This window comes from Leucoraja erinacea, chromosome 2 (genome assembly GCF_028641065.1).
Source record: "Leucoraja erinacea ecotype New England chromosome 2, Leri_hhj_1, whole genome shotgun sequence".
Classification (NCBI taxonomy): Eukaryota; Metazoa; Chordata; class Chondrichthyes; order Rajiformes; family Rajidae; genus Leucoraja; species Leucoraja erinaceus.
Genome location: NC_073378.1, coordinates 114,380,831 through 114,403,813, shown reverse-complemented (window position 1 = coordinate 114,403,813; position 22,983 = coordinate 114,380,831). Strand labels below are relative to the sequence as shown.

The 22,983-nt window shown below is 42.4% G+C and overlaps 1 protein-coding gene across 2 annotated transcripts in view; it reads right to left on the bottom strand.

The window, feature by feature from the left end:
• Positions 1–1,573: 1,573 nt before the first annotated feature.
• Positions 1,574–22,983, bottom strand: part of actr3b (actin related protein 3B) — an 82,649-nt gene continuing 61,239 nt past the window's right edge. For both annotated transcript variants that reach the window (XM_055664156.1, XM_055664147.1), the window contains 5 exons: positions 21,012–21,185; positions 20,199–20,291; positions 6,087–6,212; positions 4,692–4,775; positions 1,574–3,614 (listed from right to left, as the gene is read on the bottom strand). In XM_055664156.1, the coding sequence (XP_055520131.1) occupies positions 3,519–3,614; positions 4,692–4,775; positions 6,087–6,212; positions 20,199–20,291; positions 21,012–21,185 (573 nt within the window). In that variant the 3' untranslated portion in view covers positions 1,574–3,518. The remainder of the gene's footprint in view (positions 3,615–4,691; positions 4,776–6,086; positions 6,213–20,198; positions 20,292–21,011; positions 21,186–22,983) is intronic.

Below are 22,983 nucleotides of genomic sequence, written 5' to 3'. Positions count from 1 at the left end.
ACAAAATGCTGGAGTAACTCAGTGGGTCAGGCAGCATTTCTGGAGAAAAATAATGGGTGAGGTTTTGGGTCAGGACCCTTTTTCAGACCTAGCCAGTAAGGCATGCACTGATTATCAAAGTATGACCCAGTTTAAGGAACGTCCTTATATTTGTAAAACACATACATATGACAGTGATCACAAAGATTAGGAGTCAAGCTAGCAAAAAGGTACAACCAAGAAATTTCAGAGGTCGAAATGTCACCTATTGCCCTTTGAGAGGAGAACAGCCGATAATTTAAATTTGCAGGAAGATCAAAACTAATATAAGGTGGAGAACATTATTTTAAGTATTAAGAAGTTTGGTATTGAAATAGTTTACATCTTATACCATTAATTCAAATTTGTAGAATCACAACTGTGATTCTAAGCTGTGAATCAACTGAACTGTGAGTCTGCAATGTACTTGCAATAAATGATTTGTTTGCCCTTAATGCAATGAGTTGTTTGGCAATTTGGTGGCTTGCACTCTGCCTTAAATGCTATGAAATTGAATTTGGTGGCCTACACTCTGCCTGAAATGCTATGAAACTGAATTTGGTAGCCTGCTCTCTGCCTGAAATGCTATGAAACTGAATTTGGTGGCCTGCACTCTGCCTGAAATGCTATGAAACTGAATTTGGTGGCCTGCAAACCTGAAATGTAATGAAATTTGGTGGCCTGCACTCTGCCTGAAATGTTATGAAACTGAATTTGGTGGCCTGCACTCTGCCTGAAATGCTATGAAACGGAATTTGGTGGCCTGCAGTCTGCCTGAAATACTATGAAACTGAATTTGGTGGCCTGCACTATGCCTGAAATCCTATGAAATTGAATTTGGTGACCTGCACTCTGCCTGAAATGCTAAGAAATTGAATATGGTGGCCTGCACTCTGCCTGAAATACCATGAAATTGAATTTGGTGGCCTGTACTTTGCCTGAAGTGCTATGAAACTGAATTTGGTGGCCTGCACTCTGCTTGAAATGCTATGAAATTGAATTTGGTGGCCTGCATTCTGCTTGAAATGGAATTTCAAGGGATAGCCGTGAGTGAACTGCCAGCCTACCAACCCTGAGTGACTGATCTGCAAGCCCACCAGCCCTGAGTAACTGAGCTGCCAGTCCAGCAGCCCTGAGTGACTGAGCTGCCAGCGCACCAGCCCTGGATGACTGAGCTGCCAGCCCACCAGCCCAGAGTGACTGAGCTGCCAGCCCACCAGCCCCGAGTGACTAAGCTGCCAGCCTACCAGGCCTGAGTGATTGAGCTGCCAGCCCACCAGGGCTGAGTGACTGAGCTGCCAGCCCAAGTATCCGTTCAGCCCACAATGTCCATACTAGCCCTCTAGAAACCAGTCCCTTCGGCCCACCACATCCATGCTAGCGTACCAGAAAGCCCCCACTGGCCACCAATATTGGAATTGGTGGAGAGGTGGAACATTGCATTGGGGGACCAGCCCTCCCGTGTGAACATGGGACCCAACGGGTCCCACTTAGTCTATTATCTACTAAAGAAGTAAAACGTAAGACAAAATAGCAAACTCATGGAGAATTTGGGTATGAAGCATCTTTATTAGACTGGTGCAAGGTAGCTTTTCATCCAACTATCCAAATCTCAAATTAATTAACACGTTTTTCAATATTCTCGCTTGAAATAAACAATCTGAAACACTGGTAATAAATTACTGTACAGATACCACCAACGTTTAAGACATAATATAACTAACACTCCCAACTGAAAACTGATAATTTAAGGGTAATTATATTCCAACAACAAAAAACAAGTCCCAAGAGGGAACTTTATTTTATTTAAACAAACTATCCATGCCCACCCACATTGCCCAAGGAACCCCACATCCCAAGTCAAAAATACTCAATTTGTATATATCAATATACACATCAGAATTGTGCTAGGAAACAGTTTGACTTAGAATACAAAAATTATGAAATATAAACACTGCTCTGTCACATGATTTGCAATATATCTTTCTATATTTATAAAAGGAAACAAATCCCTTCAAACGAACCATCTTATTTTAATCGGAGGAAAGGGAGGATAAATGCTAACTGCATTGCTTTACAAAAACTAGTATACAATGCCCTCCATAATGTTTGGGTGAGCTTACTAATCGCAAAGGGACTGGCAGGCCAAGGAAGACCTCCACAGCTGATGACAGAAGAATTCTCTTTATAATAAAGAAAAATCCTCAAACACCAGTCCGACAGATCAGAAACACTCTTCAGCAGTCAGGTGTGGATTTGTCAATGACCACTGTCCGCAGAAGACATCATGAACAGAAATGCAGAGGCTACACTGCAAGATGCAAACCACTGGTTAGCCGTAAAAATAGGATGGCCAAGACAAACTTAAAAGAGCAACCTCAGTTCTGGAAAAAGGTCTTGTGAACAGATGAGATGAAGATTAACTTATATCAGAGTGATAGCAAGAGCAAAGTATAGAGGAGAAAAGAAACTGCCCAAGATCCAAAGCATACCACTTCATCTGTGAAACACGGTGGTGGGGGTGTTATGGCCTGGGCATGTATGGCTGCTGAAGGTTCTGGCTCACTTATCTTCATTAATGATACAACTGCTGATGGTAGTAGCATATTGAATTCTGAAGTATATAGACACATCCTATCTGCTCAAGTTCAAACAAGTGCCTCAAAACGCATTGGCCGGCGGTTCATTCTACAGCAAGACAATGATCGCAAACATGCTGCAAAAGCAACAAAGGAGTTCTTCAAAGCTATAAAATGGTCAATTCTTGAGTGGCCAAGTCAATCACATGATCTGAACCTAATTGAGCATGCCTTTTATACGCTGAAGAGAAAACTGAAGGGTACTAGCCTCCGAAACAAGCATAAGCTAAAGATGGCTGCAATGCAGACCTGACAGAGCATCACCAGAGAAGACACCCAGCAACTGGTGATGTCCATAAATTGCAGACTTCAAGCAGTCATTGCATGCAAAGGATATGCAACAAAATACTAAACATAACTGCTTTCATTTACGTGACATTGCAGTATCCCAAACATTATGTTGCCATGAAATGGGAGGAGTATGTATAAACACTGCTGTAATTTCTACATGGTGAAACCAAAATGTTTAAAAATGGCCATTATTAAAATCTGACAATGTGCACTTTAACCACGTGTGATTTTTTTTTTCTATTACAAATCTCCAATTGTGGAGTACCAAGGCAAATAAATAAATGATGGGTCTTTGTCCCAAACATTATGGAGGGCACTGTGTGTACTATACCTCGGATCCAAAACACTTTGCCTATTAAGCTTAAATATAGGAAACAGAACATAAATAGCTAGCGCACAGTGAGCTAAATGGAAATGAGTCTAGACAGTGCCCAAAATTTATAGCATAAACATTCCAGGTATTTCCAGGAAAGCCCAGATTTCGATTCAGCAGGGTATAAATGTGTCAGTTGGTACACCCATCCTGTTTTGTAGCAGGCCCTTTAATTCCTATGCGGAAATCATGTGCTATTATGACATAACACCAAAAACTGGGTTGTGCCGACAGATACTAGGACCAAATTCTTCGTAATCTTTTTTTGTATGGCACACTTGGTAAAACTCAGGCTATTGAGGGGAAAAGAAGAAAGAAAACACGCAAGCATGATATAGTGATGTATCATGATGTTTTAAAGTAATACGAGTTTTTATTGTTCATTGGTTATTCCCAATATTTATGTTGTCATCCCCTTGCCTTCACACTCACAAGTCTCACAATCATAGAATCAAATAATTATTACAGTACAGGAGGAAGCCATTCAGCCCATTGAGTCTGTGCTGGCTCCTATTTGAGCATTCCTGGTTGAGTCCATCAACCACTTGGTGCTAACGGCCAGAGGTGAATTTGAATCCATTAATTTAGTGCTGGCTCAGCCTAGCTTTTTAACATTAAACTCAATTATAGCTTTGCCACAGAGTTAAGGTATCACAATGAAATCATGGCTAGGCACTGTAACCAAAACTAGCTGTACATTGCCAGTGTATGTTAGGGGCTGCTTACATGTCCAGTGCAGCCAGTTGTGCATCAGGACAGCACTGTGGCATTTAAAACAACATTTGCTATATTCAAAGCCACATATTGAGGTTAATTCCTGGAACTACCTACTCAAAGCATTATGAGGTGGCTTCATCACCTTCGTAAAGGCAAGTAGAGATGGTCAATAAATTCTGACCTTGTTAGTGATACAATATGTATATACTGAAAACTATATATTTTTAAACCATCACAGCAAGACACAAAGTGCTAAGTAATTTAGCGGCTCAGGCAACATCTCTGGAGAACATGGATAGGTGACGTTTCGGGTCAGGACCTTTCTTCAGACCGAATGAAAGTTAGGAGATAGGGGGGGCAGGACAAAGCAGGTGATAAATGAACACAGGCGAGGGGGGGGTTGAGTGGCAGATTGTTGGATGAAGGCCCGGGATGAAAAAAGCCAAAGAATCCCCACCTCTCTTCACGCTGTCTTCACCCCACTCATCTACAATCCAACCCGAAACATCACCTATCCATGTTCTCCAGAAATGCTGTCTGACCTGCTGAGTTACTCCAGCACTTTGCATCTTTTGTTTTAAAAAAACATGCACTTTCTATCCAAACTGCAGGGTTTTCCTGGAAGCTTCAGTCAAAACAACATTGTCACTTACCGTTGATGCGAGCATGGAGCCACCAAACCAAACTGCATATCTTTGCATTTGATGCGTTATTGCCTGAACCTCAATTGGCTTTGGCTTATTGAATAAAATAATAATTGATTATCAGTAAGTATATTCAGAATCAGATGCAAGGATTTACTGCCATTATTGTACGCGAACACAGAAAAATATTTGGTTGCACTTTTGGAACTTGCACCAGTTTAACTTTTGCTTTATGCAATTTATCAGTTTAATTAGTATGATTAAATTTCGAACATTTTTTAAATTGAGCTTTACAATTTGGAAAACTGCAATTCACAGTCGCCGTTTTCATAAGGCATGTTTCTGAACAACACTATAAAAGTATTTAAATGATGATCACTTAAGATTCAGAGGCCCTATCCAGCGGTCGAAGCCAGATCTCAAGAATTTCGGGTAGAGGGAAGCTAAATTTCTCCTCATGTTTAGGAGATTGCATATTTTGCCTGTATGACTAACTATTGCAGCAGAATCCATCTTGACATCTTAGATTAGATTATTCCCTTTCCTATCAACCATTTATCCCATTAATTATGAAAACAGGATGGACTAATAGAGTCATATAGCACAGAAACAGCCCAACTTGCCCATGCCAACCAAAATACCCCCTCTACACTAGTTTCAACTGCCTGCGTTTGGCCTATATCCCTCCAAACCTATCCATGTACCTGTCCAAATATATTTTAAATGTTATTATAGTACCTGCTTCAACTACCTCTCTCTGGCAGCTCATTCCATACAGCCGCCATCCTCTGAAAATTTCCCCTGGAGTTCTTACTACATTTTTCGCCTCTCACCTTAAATCTAGATCCTCTGGTTCCAGATTCCCCTACTCTGAGTAAATTATTTTGTGCGTTCATATAGTGGGTAAATGCTAACTGATTGAGTTGGGTTGTAATTTCTCTAAATTTTGATTTTCTGTATGTACTGGAGGTAAGAGAAAATACTGGCAGTGTAATATGAATTGGTCACATTTTTACCTGAATTACATTTATTAAATGAAATAGATACACAATAGGCCTTTTCTTAAATGAAATAGGCGCACACAAAATAATACAATTACATTGCGGAGCACACTCATAGAGAAAATTGATGTTTTTAAGCCACAAAATAAGTCATGAATTTTTCGCCAACCAAAATACACCTTCACTAACATTGAGGATTTCAAAATAATCAGACAAAAAAGCAAACTTATTGCTTTCAGTGACATATTCAACACTAATTGTTTAGTACACTTGTGTTGTGATTCATAACATACAGCTCTCTCCTTAAACTAAAGGGTTAAAATATATAATGGGGGAGAATTATTTTTAATTTTCCAAATTAACTAAAAGTAGAGAATGAAAACAGAATTAGAAAATACCTCACCTTTATTCGACCAGCACTAAGCTCTTCACTAATTTTTAATCTTGCATCCACTACTCTTTTTAGATCTCTTTGCAGGCGACGTCCAAAATCCCTAAACATTGTCGAACCTCCAGAAAGAACTATATTCTGCAAGAAATATTTCATTCAAAATTATATTTTCATATTGCATGTGGCTATGTTGAGCACCAGCTGTACGAAATGACCATTCATATAAAGAATATGCATTCCAGTGTACACCTGTTATGATATCAAATAAACAAAGAAACACTTAATGTTTCAGTTAGCTTGTTCACATCTCACACCCATCTACAGGGCTCTCACTTAACCTTTTTTCCTGTTGCCAGCCGGGCAACCTTGACACTTTGGTGGCAAAAACAGGATAATAGTAGACTATTATCTGAATGGTGGCTGATTAGGTAAGATGCAAAGAGACTTGGGTGTCATGGTATACCAGTCATTGAAAGTAGGCATGCAGGTGCAGCAGGCAGTGAAGAAAGCGAATGGTATGTTAGCAGTCACAGCAAAAGGAATTGAGTATAAGAGCAGGGAGGTTCTACTGCAGTTGTAACTTGGTGAGACCACACATGGTGTATTGCGTACAGTTTTGGTCTCCTAATCTGAGGAAAGACATTCTTGCCATTGAGGGAGTACAGAGAAGGTTCACCAGACTGATTCCTGGGATGGCAGGACTTTAATATGAAGAAAAACTGGATAGATTTGGCTTGTACTCGCTAGAATTTAGAAGATTGAGGGGGGATCTTATAGAAACTTACAAAATTCTTAACGGGTTGGACAGGCTAGATGCAGGAAGATTATTCCCGATGTTGGGGAAGTCCAGAACAAGGGGTCACAACTTAAGGATAAGGGGGAAGTCTTTTAGGACCGAGATGAGAAAATAATTTTTTACACAGAGAGTGGTGAATTGTGGAATTATATGCCACAGAAGGTAGTTGAGGCCAGTTCATTGGCTATATTTAAGAGGGAGTTAGATGTGGCCCTTGTGGCTAAAGGGATCAGGGGGTATGGAGAGAAGGCAGGTATGGGATACTGAGTTGGATAATCAGCCATGATCATATTGAATGGTGGTGCAGGCTCGAAGGGCCGAATGGCCTACTCCTGCACCTATTTTCTATGTTTCTATGTTTCTATGACAGCTTTTTAGGTTGCCAAATGACAGTTTAGGTGGTCATTTAAGACAGTTTGCATGACGCGTGCGATTATGTGCTCGGACGAAGTGCATAGGTACCAGTTGGAATTATGCTCAATGAAGCATTCACATATTATGTTCAAGAAGGAACTGCAGATGCTGGAAAATCGAAGGTAGACAAAATTGCTGGAGAAACTCAGCGGTTGTGGCAGCATCTATGGAGCGAAGGAAATAGGCAACGTTTCAGGTCAAAACCCATCAGTCTGAAGAAGGGTTTCGGCCCGAAACGTTGCCTATTTCCTTCGCTCCATAGATGCATCCACTGAGTTTCTCCAGCACTTTTGTCCACATTCACATATTATTTCTGCTTCAAATAACTCACAAGCTAAACATATTCACCAATCAAGACATGATATATACCACAATGACATGTAGCAAAATTATAAAACAATATCTCAACTCTTTTTACACATTGCAATTAATGCAATTTCTATTAGTTCTTTCCACTTCCAAACAAAAATGTGGTTGGATTATTCAGCGTATGATCAACCTCTGTCAATAAATCCTGGACCATGGTAACATATATACTTAACCATGCACACTACAGATTGATGCAAGCATGTTTTCTGTGAAGGACCGAAAATTACCATGACATGGTCATAGCATGGGTCGTTATTGCTATTGGTACAGAAACACTCTGACCTCACATAATTTATCCATAACAAAATATACAGGTTGCAAGGAAATTTCTAAAGGCATTTTATGATAATAGCTGTTCAAACTGACTAAACCCATCTGACAGGTTAAACATTACACTAACTGACAAGAGATGGCCAAAGGACATAACTGCAGCAAATGTTCTTTTGGTAATATGTTTAAAGGTGTCAAAACGCCACAAATTTCTTCTTGAATAGACATTCAGATTAGATGTACGTGTTGTGAACAGCAATGAAGATACCTAGTTTGTACGCACCAGATTTTAAAAAAATTATTGATAAACGCTGTTTCCATCATTCCCACTTCAGAATTAACGTTAAAATTTCAACTGAAATATCTCCTGACCAAATTTGTGATGTATATGGCCAACTGTAGAAGTAAAACCTGGATAAATCCAATGTATAGTTGTGAATGTTGCTCATTAAATAACGACAGTACTGATACTCCATATTAAGAGCATTGATTTGACGTTAAAATGAATTCTGTAATAACGTGTCAACAGTAGCAGTGACAATCGAACACTGCGGTTTTCATGTTTCATGTGCTCACAATTTAATTAATCCATCTTTATGGATTAAAACAAATAATAACATTGGGAATTAAAACACATTTGATTGCATTCCGTTATCAAACATAGCCAATATTTGCTCTGAAGACATTTCCAGCAAAATAGGGTCGGGGGTGTGTGAATCAGTGCGGGGTGGATAGATGGCAGGGGGGGGGGGGGGGGGGTGAGAAGGCAATCGGTGCGGAATGGATGGATTGAGGCAGGTAAGTTAGTACATGTTGGTTGGAGTATGTAAAATTGTGAGGGGAGAGCACGGGGGATGTTAGTGGGGGTGTGATGGGAGGGATCAGTACATGATGAATGGGAGGGATCAGTACAGGATTAATGGGGATAGACAAAAATGCTGGAGAAATTTAGCAGATGAAGCAGCATCTATGGAGTGAAGGAAATAGGCAACATTTCGTGTCGAGACCCTTCTTCAGATAGTTCCCCCCATTCTTCTTAAATGGGAGGATCAGTACAGGATGGATGGGGGGAATCAGCGTAGGATGAATGGGGGGGATCAGTACAGGATGAATGAGGGGGTCAGTACAGTGTGGATCGGAGGGTCTGGGGCGGGAGGAATGGGTGATCACTACAGGATGAATGAGGGGATCAGTATAGGATGAATGGGGGATCGGTACAGAATGAATGAGGGGATCAGTACAGTATGAATGTGGGAATCAGTACAGGATGAATGAGGAGATCAGTACAGGATGAGTGGGAATCAGTAAAAGATGAATGGGGAGTTCACTACAGGATGGAAGGGAGGATCGGTGCCGGGTAAATGGAGGGTGGGTCAGTACGGGATGAATGGGCGGATCAGTGCAGGATGAATGGGGGGAGAAGTGCAGGATTGATGGGAAGGGGGATCAGTACAGGATGAATTGGGGGGACCAGTGTAGGATGGATGGGGGGTGGCAGGAGAATCAATGCGAGGTGGATAGGATGATTAATAGATGGGGGGGGGGGTAGATGGGGAGGGGAGCACCATGGATGTCAGTGAGGACTAAATAGAGGCGGGATTGGGGATCAGTGCGAGATGGAGAGGAGGGGTCCCAGGATAAGAGGGGTGGGGGGGGGCGTACAAGAGAGAGGGGGGGGGAGGAAGGTGCAGAGGAGGTGGGGAGGAAGGAAGGTCAGCGCTCCTCAGACAACATCGCCCCGCTGCCTTGACTGTCACTGACCACCGCCAAGTGCCGCCGCCAAAGGGGAAAGCGGTTGGGATCTCCTTACCACCGTTTTCCCTCCTCCGTCAGCCAACAGCAAGGTGCAGGGCCGAGCAGTGCAGCCCAAAGATCCTATAGCTATAGGACCTTTGGTGCAGCTGCTTCAGAGCAGAGGGAGGCCTCCCCCTCCTTCCCTCCCTCCTCCTGGCCTTGGCGTGCGAGAGGGTTTGTTTTGAAAGCTGCGTTAACGGATTTGCAAGCAGCAGCCGCCGCTATCAGGGCGGGCGGGGTGCGGGAGGAGGAAGACGTGGAGCCGCTATCACGGCTGCTGCTGCTGCTGTGCGGGGCCCGTCATTTGCTTCGACCCTTCGTCACCCCGCTCCTATCTTTGCCCTGCAATACATCCGCCGCCGACACAAAACGTCACGTTCCTTTTCTCCAGAAATGCTGACTGACCTGCTGAGTTACTTCACTTTATCAGTAATAACCAGTATCTGCAGTGCCAAGCCGGGCAAAATGAGTCGGCGTTTAGGTTGCCTGGCGGCACTTGGGTGGTCAATGGCACCCGGGCAACCGTTAATTTCGAGCCCTGATATTGGCATTAACATTAGAAACAAGCAACTGCAGATGCAAAAAGACACAAAGTGCTGGAGCAATGCAGCGAGTCAGCCAGCATCTCTGGAGAATATGGATAGGTGACATTTCTGGTCGGGACCCTTCGTCAGCATAACCACTTTTCATCTCCATCCTGTACATTCAATTTTCCATACATCCGTACAATTCACTTCAATCATCTTAGGATAACAAGATCCATATTCTCACGAATATCTGGAGAAAGAATTCCCCATTTTACTTTTACTTATCTTATATTTTTAAGCCTGTTATACAAACACTCAAGAGTTTAAGGTGTACGGAATCCCTATGTGGACCATCATACGGCTCATTGGACATTTTGTTGGAATTATGTAATGTTAGTCAGACCATGGCTTGATTACTGGGTACAGTTGTGGCCACCACATAAAAGTGATAGGATTGGAGCGAGCACTGATATGAGGATAGTCGAGAGTAGGGTTGTTTACTTTGCAACTTATATCCGTGCAGATTGGCAAAGGGCATTACAACCTTATTCTATCTTTCAGCACTAGATCTATGACCCCGCAGAGTGTGACTCTTCAAGTACAAATTCATGTACTTTCTTTTATTGAGAAATTCTGCCTCTTAGCCCTTTCAGGAAACAAGTTTTTTTAGTGAAAAGAATTTTCCATCTCTCCTCTCTAATCTTAGTTTTTATTCCATCGGATGGCGCCAGCGATGGCCACCTCGCCAACAGTCCGTCTCGTCCCTTTCTTCTTTGTTGTTTTTTAGTATGTGTTAAATGTGAGTTTTAGTGTTATTTAGCTTGTTCTATGTGTGGAGGAGGGGTGGTGGGGGAAGCTTTTTTTAATCTTACCTCGACAGAATTGCGATTTTATTTTCGTATCGTATCTCTGTCCACACTGCGGCCGGTGGCGGCGTGCAAGCCGGCAGCCCTGTCAGCAGCGTGTTAGTCTTTTCAACTTTTTTTTTTCCAGTTACTGGTATCAACTACCTATAGATACTATGTGCATTCTAAGGGGTAAAGGGTTATTGTAATAATAATATATTTTATTGTCATTACACATAAGTGCAAATTGTGCGAATATGCATAATTTGCATGCTCAATTCCAAGTTGATACACTGTGGTGGTGGCATATGTTAGTCACGTAGGCACAATCCAGTCAAGTATCCTGTCATATTTACCCAACCTCATTTGGCGGTGGTGTATCATCACGTAAAATCAATGACAACACAGAATGGATGTAGCTGGAGCCCCCTGGTGAAGTAGTGTTAACAAAATGTCAATATCCCATACTGTCCTGTACTTGTCCTGGGAGAACTTGTGTTAAAGATACCCTTTACAAACTTGATATCCGGGGGTGAAACCCAACAGAGTGGGTTCTCTTTGCTGCAGCAAATATGATGAGAAAGCACATTGGGCACAGTTAATGGTCCTATAACTCAATCATTGTCAAAAGCCCATTTAAAAATGAACTCCAAGACGTCAGTAATCTGTACCATATTAAACGTAACATTAACATTAAACAAAACACTTCCCATCTCTTGAAAGGGAAATGTACTGCTTTTTTGGTGTTACCCCAGCACTCTGGGGTGAACACATACATGGATCGGTGTGACAACCCAAGCCGTAGGGGCAGCCTATTCAGAATCTGCAAGTCATAAATTGATGTTTATGATCTTGCAAAGGCTGGTTTCCCGAGCCACAGGCTGAACCAGCAAAGTTTATGTTTAGAATAACTTTATAAGATTGTATTATTATTCCCGACAAATGCGGGAAACAAAGCTGCATCAGCCAGTCAGACTGTAGGAAAACCTAAAGCGGGATCTTGATGACTTTATTTGAAGACCCCACCGATGAGGCAAAATGGAGGAAGACATAAAAGACCATTCCTCGTCCTTGTAGCGAGAATAGATCTCTCGCCACTGTTATGCCACATATTTTTGCAACCGGTGAATAAGCATGAAAACAACATATCAATATTTGGTGTTCCATCAAACCAGAATTTCATAAATACAACACCCATTCTGTGCTGTCATTGATCTGTACTTGATGATACACCAGTGGCAAATGTATTAGGTAAACTATTGCTGAATACTGTTCGTCCATCATTGTGACTTTGGAAGCTTCAGCTGGTAATAGCATAGGTGTGGTAATAATGACATACATGGTACTTGAGAGGTTGCCACTTTGCATGATGTCAGTTCTCCCACTTGCACAGGTGAATCACAGCTAGCATATTGCCAATTACTCTTGTCTCCGATGATCGCTGTAAATGGGAACACCCTATAAAATCAGTTGTTAGTCAGTAACAAAGTTTCCTATTCAGAAAGGTTTATACTGCACATGCGAGTTAAACAACATTCTCCACTTTCATAATGAACAGGCCACGCCTGCCATCATTTCGTGCCTCTCGAACGACAACTCTGGCCCAATTTCCGAGCCTGTCTTGAAAGACAATCCTGGCCATAATACTGAGTCTTTCTCGAAAGACAATTCTGGCCACAATTTTGAGCCTGCCTCGAAAGACAACTCTGCCCATATTTATGAGCAATTCCAAACCTGCTTGGAATGCTAACATTGTCCAGTTTTACATGGTTAGATGCCGCTAGTAGATGACAATGTCTTAACCATTTGTGTATTGTACAACCAAGTATAAATATTACTAACTTGTAAGTGGTCCACTTACCCCATGTTTCGGAAGTGCCAGACTTACCTATCTGCCTGGTTACCTTAGTTGTAGAGTAAAACTGGTAGGGTGCGTGGAACCTCTGCCCAGCTTTCATGCTGCCACCAGCTTCAGTGAACCGCTTCATGCCGTTGAAGATGTGGGGTGCGTTGTCGCCGAAACGATGAAGCTTTGATCATTGTTGTTACCTTGATTGGTCCGATAGCTTTTGCTTCGTCCTCCAGGTTTTTCCTGTTGAATAGGCCTACCTGAATAGAAGATTCGGTGGCTGGCTCTAATGTCTCCCTGATAGTGCTGTTCACTGCCGGCACACATGTGCTCCAGTATATTCCACGGACATACTTTAAAATTTGAAGTCAGTTATATACTGACCACTGGCACTCCCCTCCTCAAAGAGGGTGAATCGTAGGCAGAACCTGAAACAGGTGCTGCCGCAGGCCCCTGACACCTGCGCTGATATGGTCCTTCCAACGGACCTATACCGGGATGGAACATTTTTTCCCTGATTCTGTTGGGATCACGAGCCTTGCTGCCAGGAATGGTACCTCTGACACGTGCCCTTCATCCCTTGGGGTATGCTCCACGGTTATACCCTCAGACTCGGCGTCAGATTTACACTGACCCGCCATGCTCTCCTCCTCCAAGAGGGAGACATTAAGCAGCCCTGTCCCAGGCGCTGCTGGCGCGGGCTCTCCCATAGGCCGGCGCTGCCACAGACTCGGCATCAGAATTACACTGACCTGGCATGCTCTCCTCCTCCAAGAGGGAGACATTTAGCAGCCCTACCCCAGGTGCTGCTGGCGCTGGCTCTCCCATAGGCCGGCGCTTGCACAACTCCTCTGTTGGAGTGTATCTAGGTGGAGCATCCTCTCCATTAGGAGCTCTATCCTGGACAACCTTCCAAATATATTATGCACTAAGTGGGACCCGTTGGGTCCCAGCATCTCACGGGAGGGCTGGTCACCAATGCAATATTCCACCTCTCCACCAATTCCAATATTGCATGCCAGTGGGGGGGGGCGGGGGGGAGGCTTTCTGTTGCGCTAGTATGGGTGTTGCAGGCCGAAGGTACTGGTTTCCAGAGGGCTGGTATAGACATTGTGGGCCAAATGGATTCTTGGGCTGGCAGCCAACTGTTGCAACGATTTTAAAAGCCAAGGCGAGGAAAACAATTGGGCTGCATCCACCTGACAACCAAAATTAATTTTGTGAACACAAACTTTTTTTAAAAAGTGGAGGCAAACAATTGGGCTGCAGCCACACCTGACAACCAAAATTCATTTTGTGAACACAAATTTTTTTTAAAATGCGAGGCAAACAATTGGGCTGCAGCCACTTTACAGCCGCATCGAGAGGACTCACCGTGGAGTAGACGTGCGTTCAGTGTGATTCGCAGCTTAGAGAGCCGTGACCCTCTCGCTTCCTGGGTCTGGCAGAGTCTGAGTGAAGGACTACACTTCCGGGTTTTATAGTCCCTCCCCCTGCCACCAGCAGAGAGAATGGCAAATTTTTAAAAACCATTAATATCTCTCTGATTTTTCATCGACTGGAAAAATCCTCCGGTCCCGGAAGGCGCAGAGGGGCTCTAAGCGAGGTGGTCAAAAATGACGGCCATAGGTGGCGGCGTTCTCTCGGAAATCGCAGCACAGTGGGCCAAAAACGGTCAAATTCAGACTTTTAGTAATATAAGATTACCGGAGGGGAACCCTCCAGGCCCGCAAGACTGCTTTACAACAACAAGGCCGTTACAGGTTTCATTAACTCCAAATTCTACCAGGGTGGAGTAATAGGCTGATTAATAGTTAAAGGTAAATCCTCATGACCAACAAGTCTATTTGGTAACAACTTAAATTTAACTGGATAGAGGAGCCCAATTTCTCGAATATAGTTTGAGGCTGAAACAGTTGATTTTAGCAAAATACAGCATTAAAATATCTTCCAGACAAGACATAACAAGTGTTTTTGAACTCATCATAGCAATAGCCTCCTCCTGATTATTTCAAATATCCACAGGGCTGACCGACTTATTGTTGGTTTTACCCCATGTCCTGGGGACCACTGTGGTCTGGGAGCCTTAAACGAGCTTACCAGTTTGAAGTTTGATCTTTGCTTTATGAGGAGTCACGATGAGCGATTACGTGCCCTCCGCTCCTAACCCTCATATCATAAAGGTCATCTGGTAGTTCTAGTTGTCTCTAATCTTACTATGTCACTTCAATTACTGATATCTGTGATTTCACACCGCTGCTTTGAAGATTGACACACATGCGCACTGGCGGCCTTCTATTCACGTAATCGCTCATCGTAACTCCTCATAAAACAAAGATCAAACTTCAAATTGGTAAGCTCGTTTAATCTTACTATTTTTGTGCCTTCCACCACAGTGATGAATGCTGTGGTGGATGTTTGTGTTGAATTTTTTGTGTGTTTTTGTGTGTTCTTTTTCATTGTACCGCTGCTGGAAAATTCATTTCACTTGCACTTTATGTGCAATGTGACAAATAAAACTGATTGTATAAATAAAACTGATTGCCTAACATCAAGGAGCTGGCGGCCTCTGCTGGAGTCTGACTTCAGGAGCTCCAACCGCAGGAGCCTGCAGGCATTAACATCACGGAGCTGGCGATCCGTGGCGGGGATCGACTTTGGAAGCTCCAACCGCGTAAGCCTACGGACTTTAACATCGTGGAGCTTGCGGTCTCTTGTTAGAGACCGACCTCGGGAGCTCCAAGCCGCAGGAGCTTCAACTGCCTTGACGGGGGAGCTTCAATCACCCCGACTGCGGATGGTTCAACTGTCCCGACCGCGGGATAATAAAGAGGAAAAAAATTAGACTTTATTGCCTTCCATCACAGTGCGGAATGCGGGAAATCCGCTGTGGTGGATGTTTATGTTAACTTATGTAGTGTGTGTCGTTGCTTTTTTTTAGTATGGCTGTATATTAATTTGGGTAATTCGAGTTTCACTGTACCTTAATTGGTACAATAAACTCACGTTTGAACCTTTGAGCCCTTTAATCCATCAAACAATTACTTTCAGTATATGCTAACTGCTTTTTGACCCTTCTACCACAGAAAATAAACTCTGCCTTTTACCCTATGTAGCCTTCTTTTAGAATTGGATTTGTCTCAATGAAGTTTCACTTGGCCTCCTTGGTTTCAAAGAAAACAACCCTATCTGTTCCTGGCAATTCCAAAAAATATCTAAAACTTTCTAATCTTGGCAACATCTTTATAATTCTCCTCAGCACTCTCTCCCCAGTCCAATCATTTATTTTCTGTAGACAAAAAGATCTGTAAATGGTGTAATTTTGAGCAATCATGGAATCTTCTTCTCTGCAATGTGGTGACCAAGGACACACTGATGTAATCAAGCCAAGGTCTGACTAACATTACATAATTCTAACAGAATATCCCTGTTCTCATATTCTATGCCTAGAATGTGCATTATTGATCACCATTGATAGCCCTATTGATGTATAGCCCTGCAAGATCCCTTTGTTCTTTAAAATTACTATTTGTTGTGCATTCCTTAGCCAGAGTGCAACCCTCATACCAACCCTCACCCCCCTCCCACCCCACCCTCGCCCCCCCCAACCAAATGTATGCCTCATAACTCGCAGAAATAAGTTCCATTTCTGACCAACTAACAAGATCATTAACATCTTCCAGCAACTTAATGATCTTCTCCTCGCAGTCAACCACATATTCCATCTTTGTATCAATTGCCTCCTGAAACATCTGAAACATGTTGTCTATAAACACTCAGCCTCGCTAATGGGCCAGGTGTTACTACTCATACACCAAAACCTATTGCTTGAGATCCTGCAGCTGATAACATTACCTGTACATGAGAGGGTGATGGAAAAATCTCCTCATCACATTTACAGTGCATTCGGACCCCTTCACTTCATCCACATTTTGTTACTTTACAGCCTTATTCTAAAATGGATTAATTTTTTTTTTTAATCATCAATCTATACACAATACCCCATAATAAAAAAGCAAAAACAGGTGTTTAGAAATGTTTGCAAAGTAATTAAAAATAAATCACTGAAATATCACATTTACATAAGTATTCAGACCCTTTACTCATTACTTTATTGAGGCACCTTTGGCAGCGATTACAGCCTCAAGTCTTCTTGAGTATGACACTACAAGCTTGGCACAGCTGTATTTGGGTCATTACTCCCATTCTTCTCTGCACATCCTCTCAAGCTCTGTCAGGTTCGATGCGGAGCGTCGATGCACAGCTATTTTCAGATCCCTCCAGAGATAATTGATCGGGTTCAAGTCCGGGCTCTGGGTGGGCATCTCAAGGACATTCACAGACTTGTCACGAAGCCACTCATGCGTTGTCTTGGCTGTGTGTTTAAGGTCATCGTCCTATTTAAAGGTGACCCTCTGCCCCAGTCCGAGGTCCTGAACACTCTGGAGCAGGTTTTCATCAAGGATCTCTCTGTACTCTGCTCCGTTCATCTTTTCCTCAATCCTGACTGGTCTCCCAGCTCCTGCCGCTGAAAAATATCCCCACAGCATGATGCTGCCACCACCATGCTTCACCGTGGGTATGGTATTGGCCAGGTGATGAGCGGTGCCTTGTTTCCTCCAGACGTAACATTTCGCATTCAGGCCAAAGAGTTCAATCTTGGTTTCATCAGACCAGAGAATCTTGTTTAGGTGGCTTTTGGCAAACTCCAAGCGGGCTGTCGTGTGTCTTTTACTGAGGAGTGGCTTCCGTCTGGCCACTCTACCATAAAGGCCTGATTGGTGGAGTGCTGCAGATATAGTTGTCCTTCTGGAAGGTTCTCACATCTCCACAGAGGAACTCTGGAGCTCCGTCAGAGTGACCATAGGTTCTTGGTCACCTCCCTGACCAAGACCCTTCTTCCCCGATTGCTCAGGTTGGCTGGGCGGCCAGCTCTATGAAGAGTCCTGATGGTTTCAAAGTTCTTCCATTTAAGAATGACGGAGGCCACTGTGCTCTTCGGGACCTGCAATGCTGCAGAAATTGTTTTATACCCTTCCCCAGATCTGTGTCTCGACACAATCCTGTCTCGGAGGTCTACGGACAATTCCTTCATCTTCATGGCTTGGTTTTTGCTCTGACATGCACTGTCAACTGCGGGACCTTATATAGACAGGTGTGTGCCTTTCCAAATCATGTACAACCAATTTAATTTGCCACTTGTGGACTCCAATCAAGTTGTAGAAACATCTCAAGGATAATCAATGGAAACAGGATGAACCTAAGCTCAATTTTGAATGTCATTGCAAAGGGTCTGAATACTTATGTAAATGAGATATTTTAGTTATTTCATTTTAATCGCTTTGCAAAAATTTCTAAACACCGGTTTTCGCTTTTATATTATGTAGTATTGTGTGAAAAAAAATAATTTAATCCATTTTAGAATAAGGCTGTAACGTAACAAAATGTGGAAAATGTGAAGGGGTCTGAATATTTTCTGAATGCACTGTATGCTTGGATTTTCACTTGAAGAGTCTTGACGCAGGGCAATGGACCCAGTGCTACAAGGTCTTATTAGGATGCAAGGTTCTTCTTCAATTGGCATAGATATAATGGATGTCATTTTCTTTCACACTGCCATTATGTTATCCCTAACAAGTACGCCTACTCTGCATGCTCCCATACACTTTTTGTTAATATATATTGTCCAGTGCACTGCTGATTTATCAATAGCCATGTGCTTGTAATTCCCATTGAATCCGTTTTGTTGCCATTTATACAGCATTACTGAAAAAGCAAACAAACTGCCAATGGTAAAAACGTTTGCAATATTTAATTGTGGAGATGATCAAAAGTGCAACAGTGCCACCTAGCTCCTACAACAGAAGCCTGAAAGAGTAAATAGGGGGGGAAAAAACAATCCTGAAAAGCATGATATTAAGGGAATCAGAAAATTAGGATTAGGTTCAAAAACAACACAGCCAAATCTGGATTCATGAATATAAATTGGATAGTAATCATTCCAGAATAGAATCAGAAGAAAAGGACACAAAATCCTAGAGCACTCAGCGGGTCAGGCAGCATTTCTGGAGAACAAGGATAGTTGATGATTTGGGTCAGGCCTCTTCTTCACACTGATTATGATGAGAAATGGAAGAGAGGAGGAGCAGGACAAAGCCTGGCAAATGATAGATGAATACAGGTGAGTACGTTTTTGTTCAGCAGATGGTTCGACAAAGGCCAGAGATGAAAAGACAAAAAGTGTGAGATAAGGATAACAATGTTGCGAAGTGTAATGCCAGAGGAAGGAATGTAGGTTGAAAGGGTGGGAGAGGGATGAAATGGGTGAAGTCCAGGTGGGGCCCAGGAACGAGGGGGAGGGGATGGATTGAAGTGGGCATGGGGGGGGGGTTTAGTGCCCTAAAATCTGAAAATCCAATGCTCATACTGTTGGGTTGTAAGCTGCCCAAGCGGAATATGATGTGCTGTTCCTCCAGCTTGCGTGCAGACTCACTCTGGCAATGGAGGAGTCCTAGGACAGAAAGGTCAATATGGGAATAGGAAGAGGAGTTAAAATGGTTAGCAATCGGGAGATGTAGTAGGCTTTGGCGCACCAAGCGCAGGTGTTTGGCCAATTGGTTGCAGAGTCTGCGCTTGGTCTTGCCGATGTAAAGGAGGCCACATCACAAACACCTGATGCAGTAGATGAGGTTAGAAGAGGTGCACGTAAACAAGCATCTGCAGTTCCTTGTTTGCACAGAATCAGAAGACATCGGTTTTACCTGATAATTATTAGTTTATGCAACTTCTTACCACAAGGAGTGGTTGAGCAAATAAGGGATGGCTAGATAAATGCATAAAAGTTTTTAAGATTAGAACCAAATTTAGGGTGGATGCCTGCAATGAACATAGATGTGAATTAAGGCCAGTTGGAGTAAAACAATTGCATCTAGCAGTGCCAATCCCTCCAGTTGTATGTGGCAGAAGCTCAGTATGTCATAGAGCATTGAGACAGCTTCTTTTCGCCCAGTGTTCACATGAAAACTCTAGGATCCACCTACATCAATCCAATTTTCCATCCAAATGCCATCAACTGTCATCCACCCTCACCCACCCTGCATCTCGTACATGAGGGATAATTTATAACTGGATGAAGTTAATAGGAGCTATACAGCTAAACTGACTTTGGTTGCTTGAAGCTATTTTATATTGTATTGTGGACTTGTTAAGCACAAGGATGCAAACTTTACATTTGATCTGCAGCATTAGTAATTGTATTACCTTATACAATGCCCGCCTTACATCAATGGGGCAATTTTGTATCACTTCATCAACCACACCTGAAATTGGTTGTATAAAATCCGGATTTGCAAACTGCAAAAGTAAAACATAATTTGAATTTTCAGTTTAATCAATTGCACAAATACAAGAAATGTCACCTACATTCAGATTCAAATAATAGCATCTCTCATTAATACAAGGTAAGTCTTAATTGGAAGATATTGTCAGTAAATAGAACATCAAGTCTATGTAGTCTCTCATACTGAAGCAATCCATGCCTTCACATATACCCTACAATCTCTTTCGCACCCACCTGCGTGAGTGGTGATTTACACTGGACAATTAAGCTAACATCCAACACATCTTTGGGATGTGGGAGGGATGACTCCATGGGTAAGTATATTTATACCGCAGATAAGTTACATGAATACCTTCTTTGCAATGTCATTTCAGACTTCAGCAAGCTGTGTATGCAAGCAAAGAATCTCATTGTGCCTAGTCACATGTGACAATAAAGTATTCCCATTCCTCCTCTTCTTGCACCATTGTCACTTCTCATTTTCAACCCATTGTATGAACTTGGCTGTTCCAATGGCAAATGCAAAGTGGAGGGCAAAAAGAATGGCTTATATCTTATTGCCGAGATTGCAAACTACAAAAATAATTGTTCAATCATTTTCATTTGCAGATCAAGCAAACATGTAGATTCATAGCCTGGAATTTGATTTTCATTTGTTTTGACAAAGCTGCAATAGAATTTAAATAAAAATGCTGAACACAAAAGAAAGTTCAAGGCATGGTAAATACTTTCACCTCAGGATGGAAGAAAATTTCAGGGCCCAGAAACCTCTCGTAGCCCACGTCCACAGCAAACTGGCGCTTGCTAATAGCGTTGATGCCACTGTATGGCTTAATCCATTTGTCAGGATCTGTATCGTACTTGGTAAATTCCTTCACTATATCTGGGCAGATATAACAATATCTCTCCTAAAAAAAAGTAATTGATCAAAACTGACATCAGAAAGTGCGAGCAAATAACACAAAAACACCGATCAATATATTTTGACTATGTCCTCTAAATGATGCAGAACAGGCGAGATGACATATGAAGAGCAAGGTCAATCATGGGTAGACGCAAAGTGCTAGAGTAACTCAGTGGGTAAAGCAGTATTTCTGGAGAAAAAGGATGGGAGATGTTTCGGATCGGGATCCTTCTTCTGACTGAAAGTAGGGGGTGGGTGTGAAGTGCTGGAGGTGAGAAAAGACAAGGACCAGTCAATGCCGATCACAAATGACCTCAGGCAGGGTGGTGCCCTGATCTTAGTCTTACTAACTAATTCAACATTTTATGTATTCAACAAAAGACCTGCATGCACACTGGTGCATTATAGAAACAGTAAAATCTGGAATTACTGAAAAATCAAATTACTCTCAAAAGATATGTTGGGAGTTCTTTCTACTGAGAATGTTGGCAGATATTGGAAGGGTACATGGGAATTGTTATTCACCAATTTAGTGACTGCCCAGTGGTTGGTTTGAATAGACAGAAAATCATCAGTTTGGGATTCATTACAAAAAAATGTTGAAAATTACTGAACCACTTCAACTGTGATAATGATAGTTAACTCATCATTACAAATGAACAGATGCAATATTTTAAATCTGGACATTCAATCAGTTTGCCATCTTCTACTATTATACTGGCAATGTTTCAGAGTCAGTAGTGGGGTAGAAGCAGGTAATGATGTAGTCTCAGGAACAACTCACATTTGACCCTATGATTTGACCCTGTCCATGTGAAATCTGCACAGAGCTATTCCGTTGCTCTATTTACCAGTTGATCTAGATCCTGTTTCTACTTTGGACAACCTTCTTCACTATCCACCGCTCTACCAATTTTGGTATCATCCACAAACTTACTAATTGTGTCACGTACGTTCTCATCCAAATTTTATATAATTACCCAGTGCCAATCCCAGAAGCAAACATCAAGTTACAGGACTCCAATCTGAATAATCCTCCGACTCCTTCCACCAAACTAATTTTGATTTCAATTGGCTAGCTCATCCTGGGATCCATGTGATCCAACCCTCCGGCACAGTCGACAATGCAGAACCTTGACAAAGGCCTTGCCAAATTCCATGTGGACAGTATCTATCACCTTGCTCTCATCAATCCTTTTGTCACATCTTCAAAAACCTCAAACAAATTCATGCCGAATTCCTATTAGCCATGCATAAAACCATGCTGACTATTCCTAATCAGTCTTTGCCTTTCCAAATGCAGATAGATTCTGTCTCTTATAAGAAGACACAAATTGCTGGAGTAGCTCAGTGTCAGGCAGCATCTCAGGAGGCCATGGATTGGCGACGGTTCAGGTCGAGACCCGATAGACTATCTCATAGAATCCCCTTCAGTCAATTTCCTAGGCCTGTAGTTCTCAGGCTTGTCCTTCCAGCCCTTCTTAAATAAATACACTATGCTAGCCATCTTCCAGTCTTCTGATACCTCACCCATGGCTAAAGAGAATATAAAAATCTCCACTAGGGCACCAGCGATTTCTTCCTTTACTTTCCAAAACATCCCAGGATATACATGGTCAGATCCCAGGAATTTATGCGCCTTTACTTACCTCAAGGCCATCAAGACCTCCTCTTTCATAATATTAATATGTTTCAAGACATCGATTAACTTCTCTGAATTCTCTAGCTTCTCTGACCTTATCTATGGTATATATGGGTGAGAAGTATTCATTTAAGACATGAACCATCTCCGTAGAGTTTCG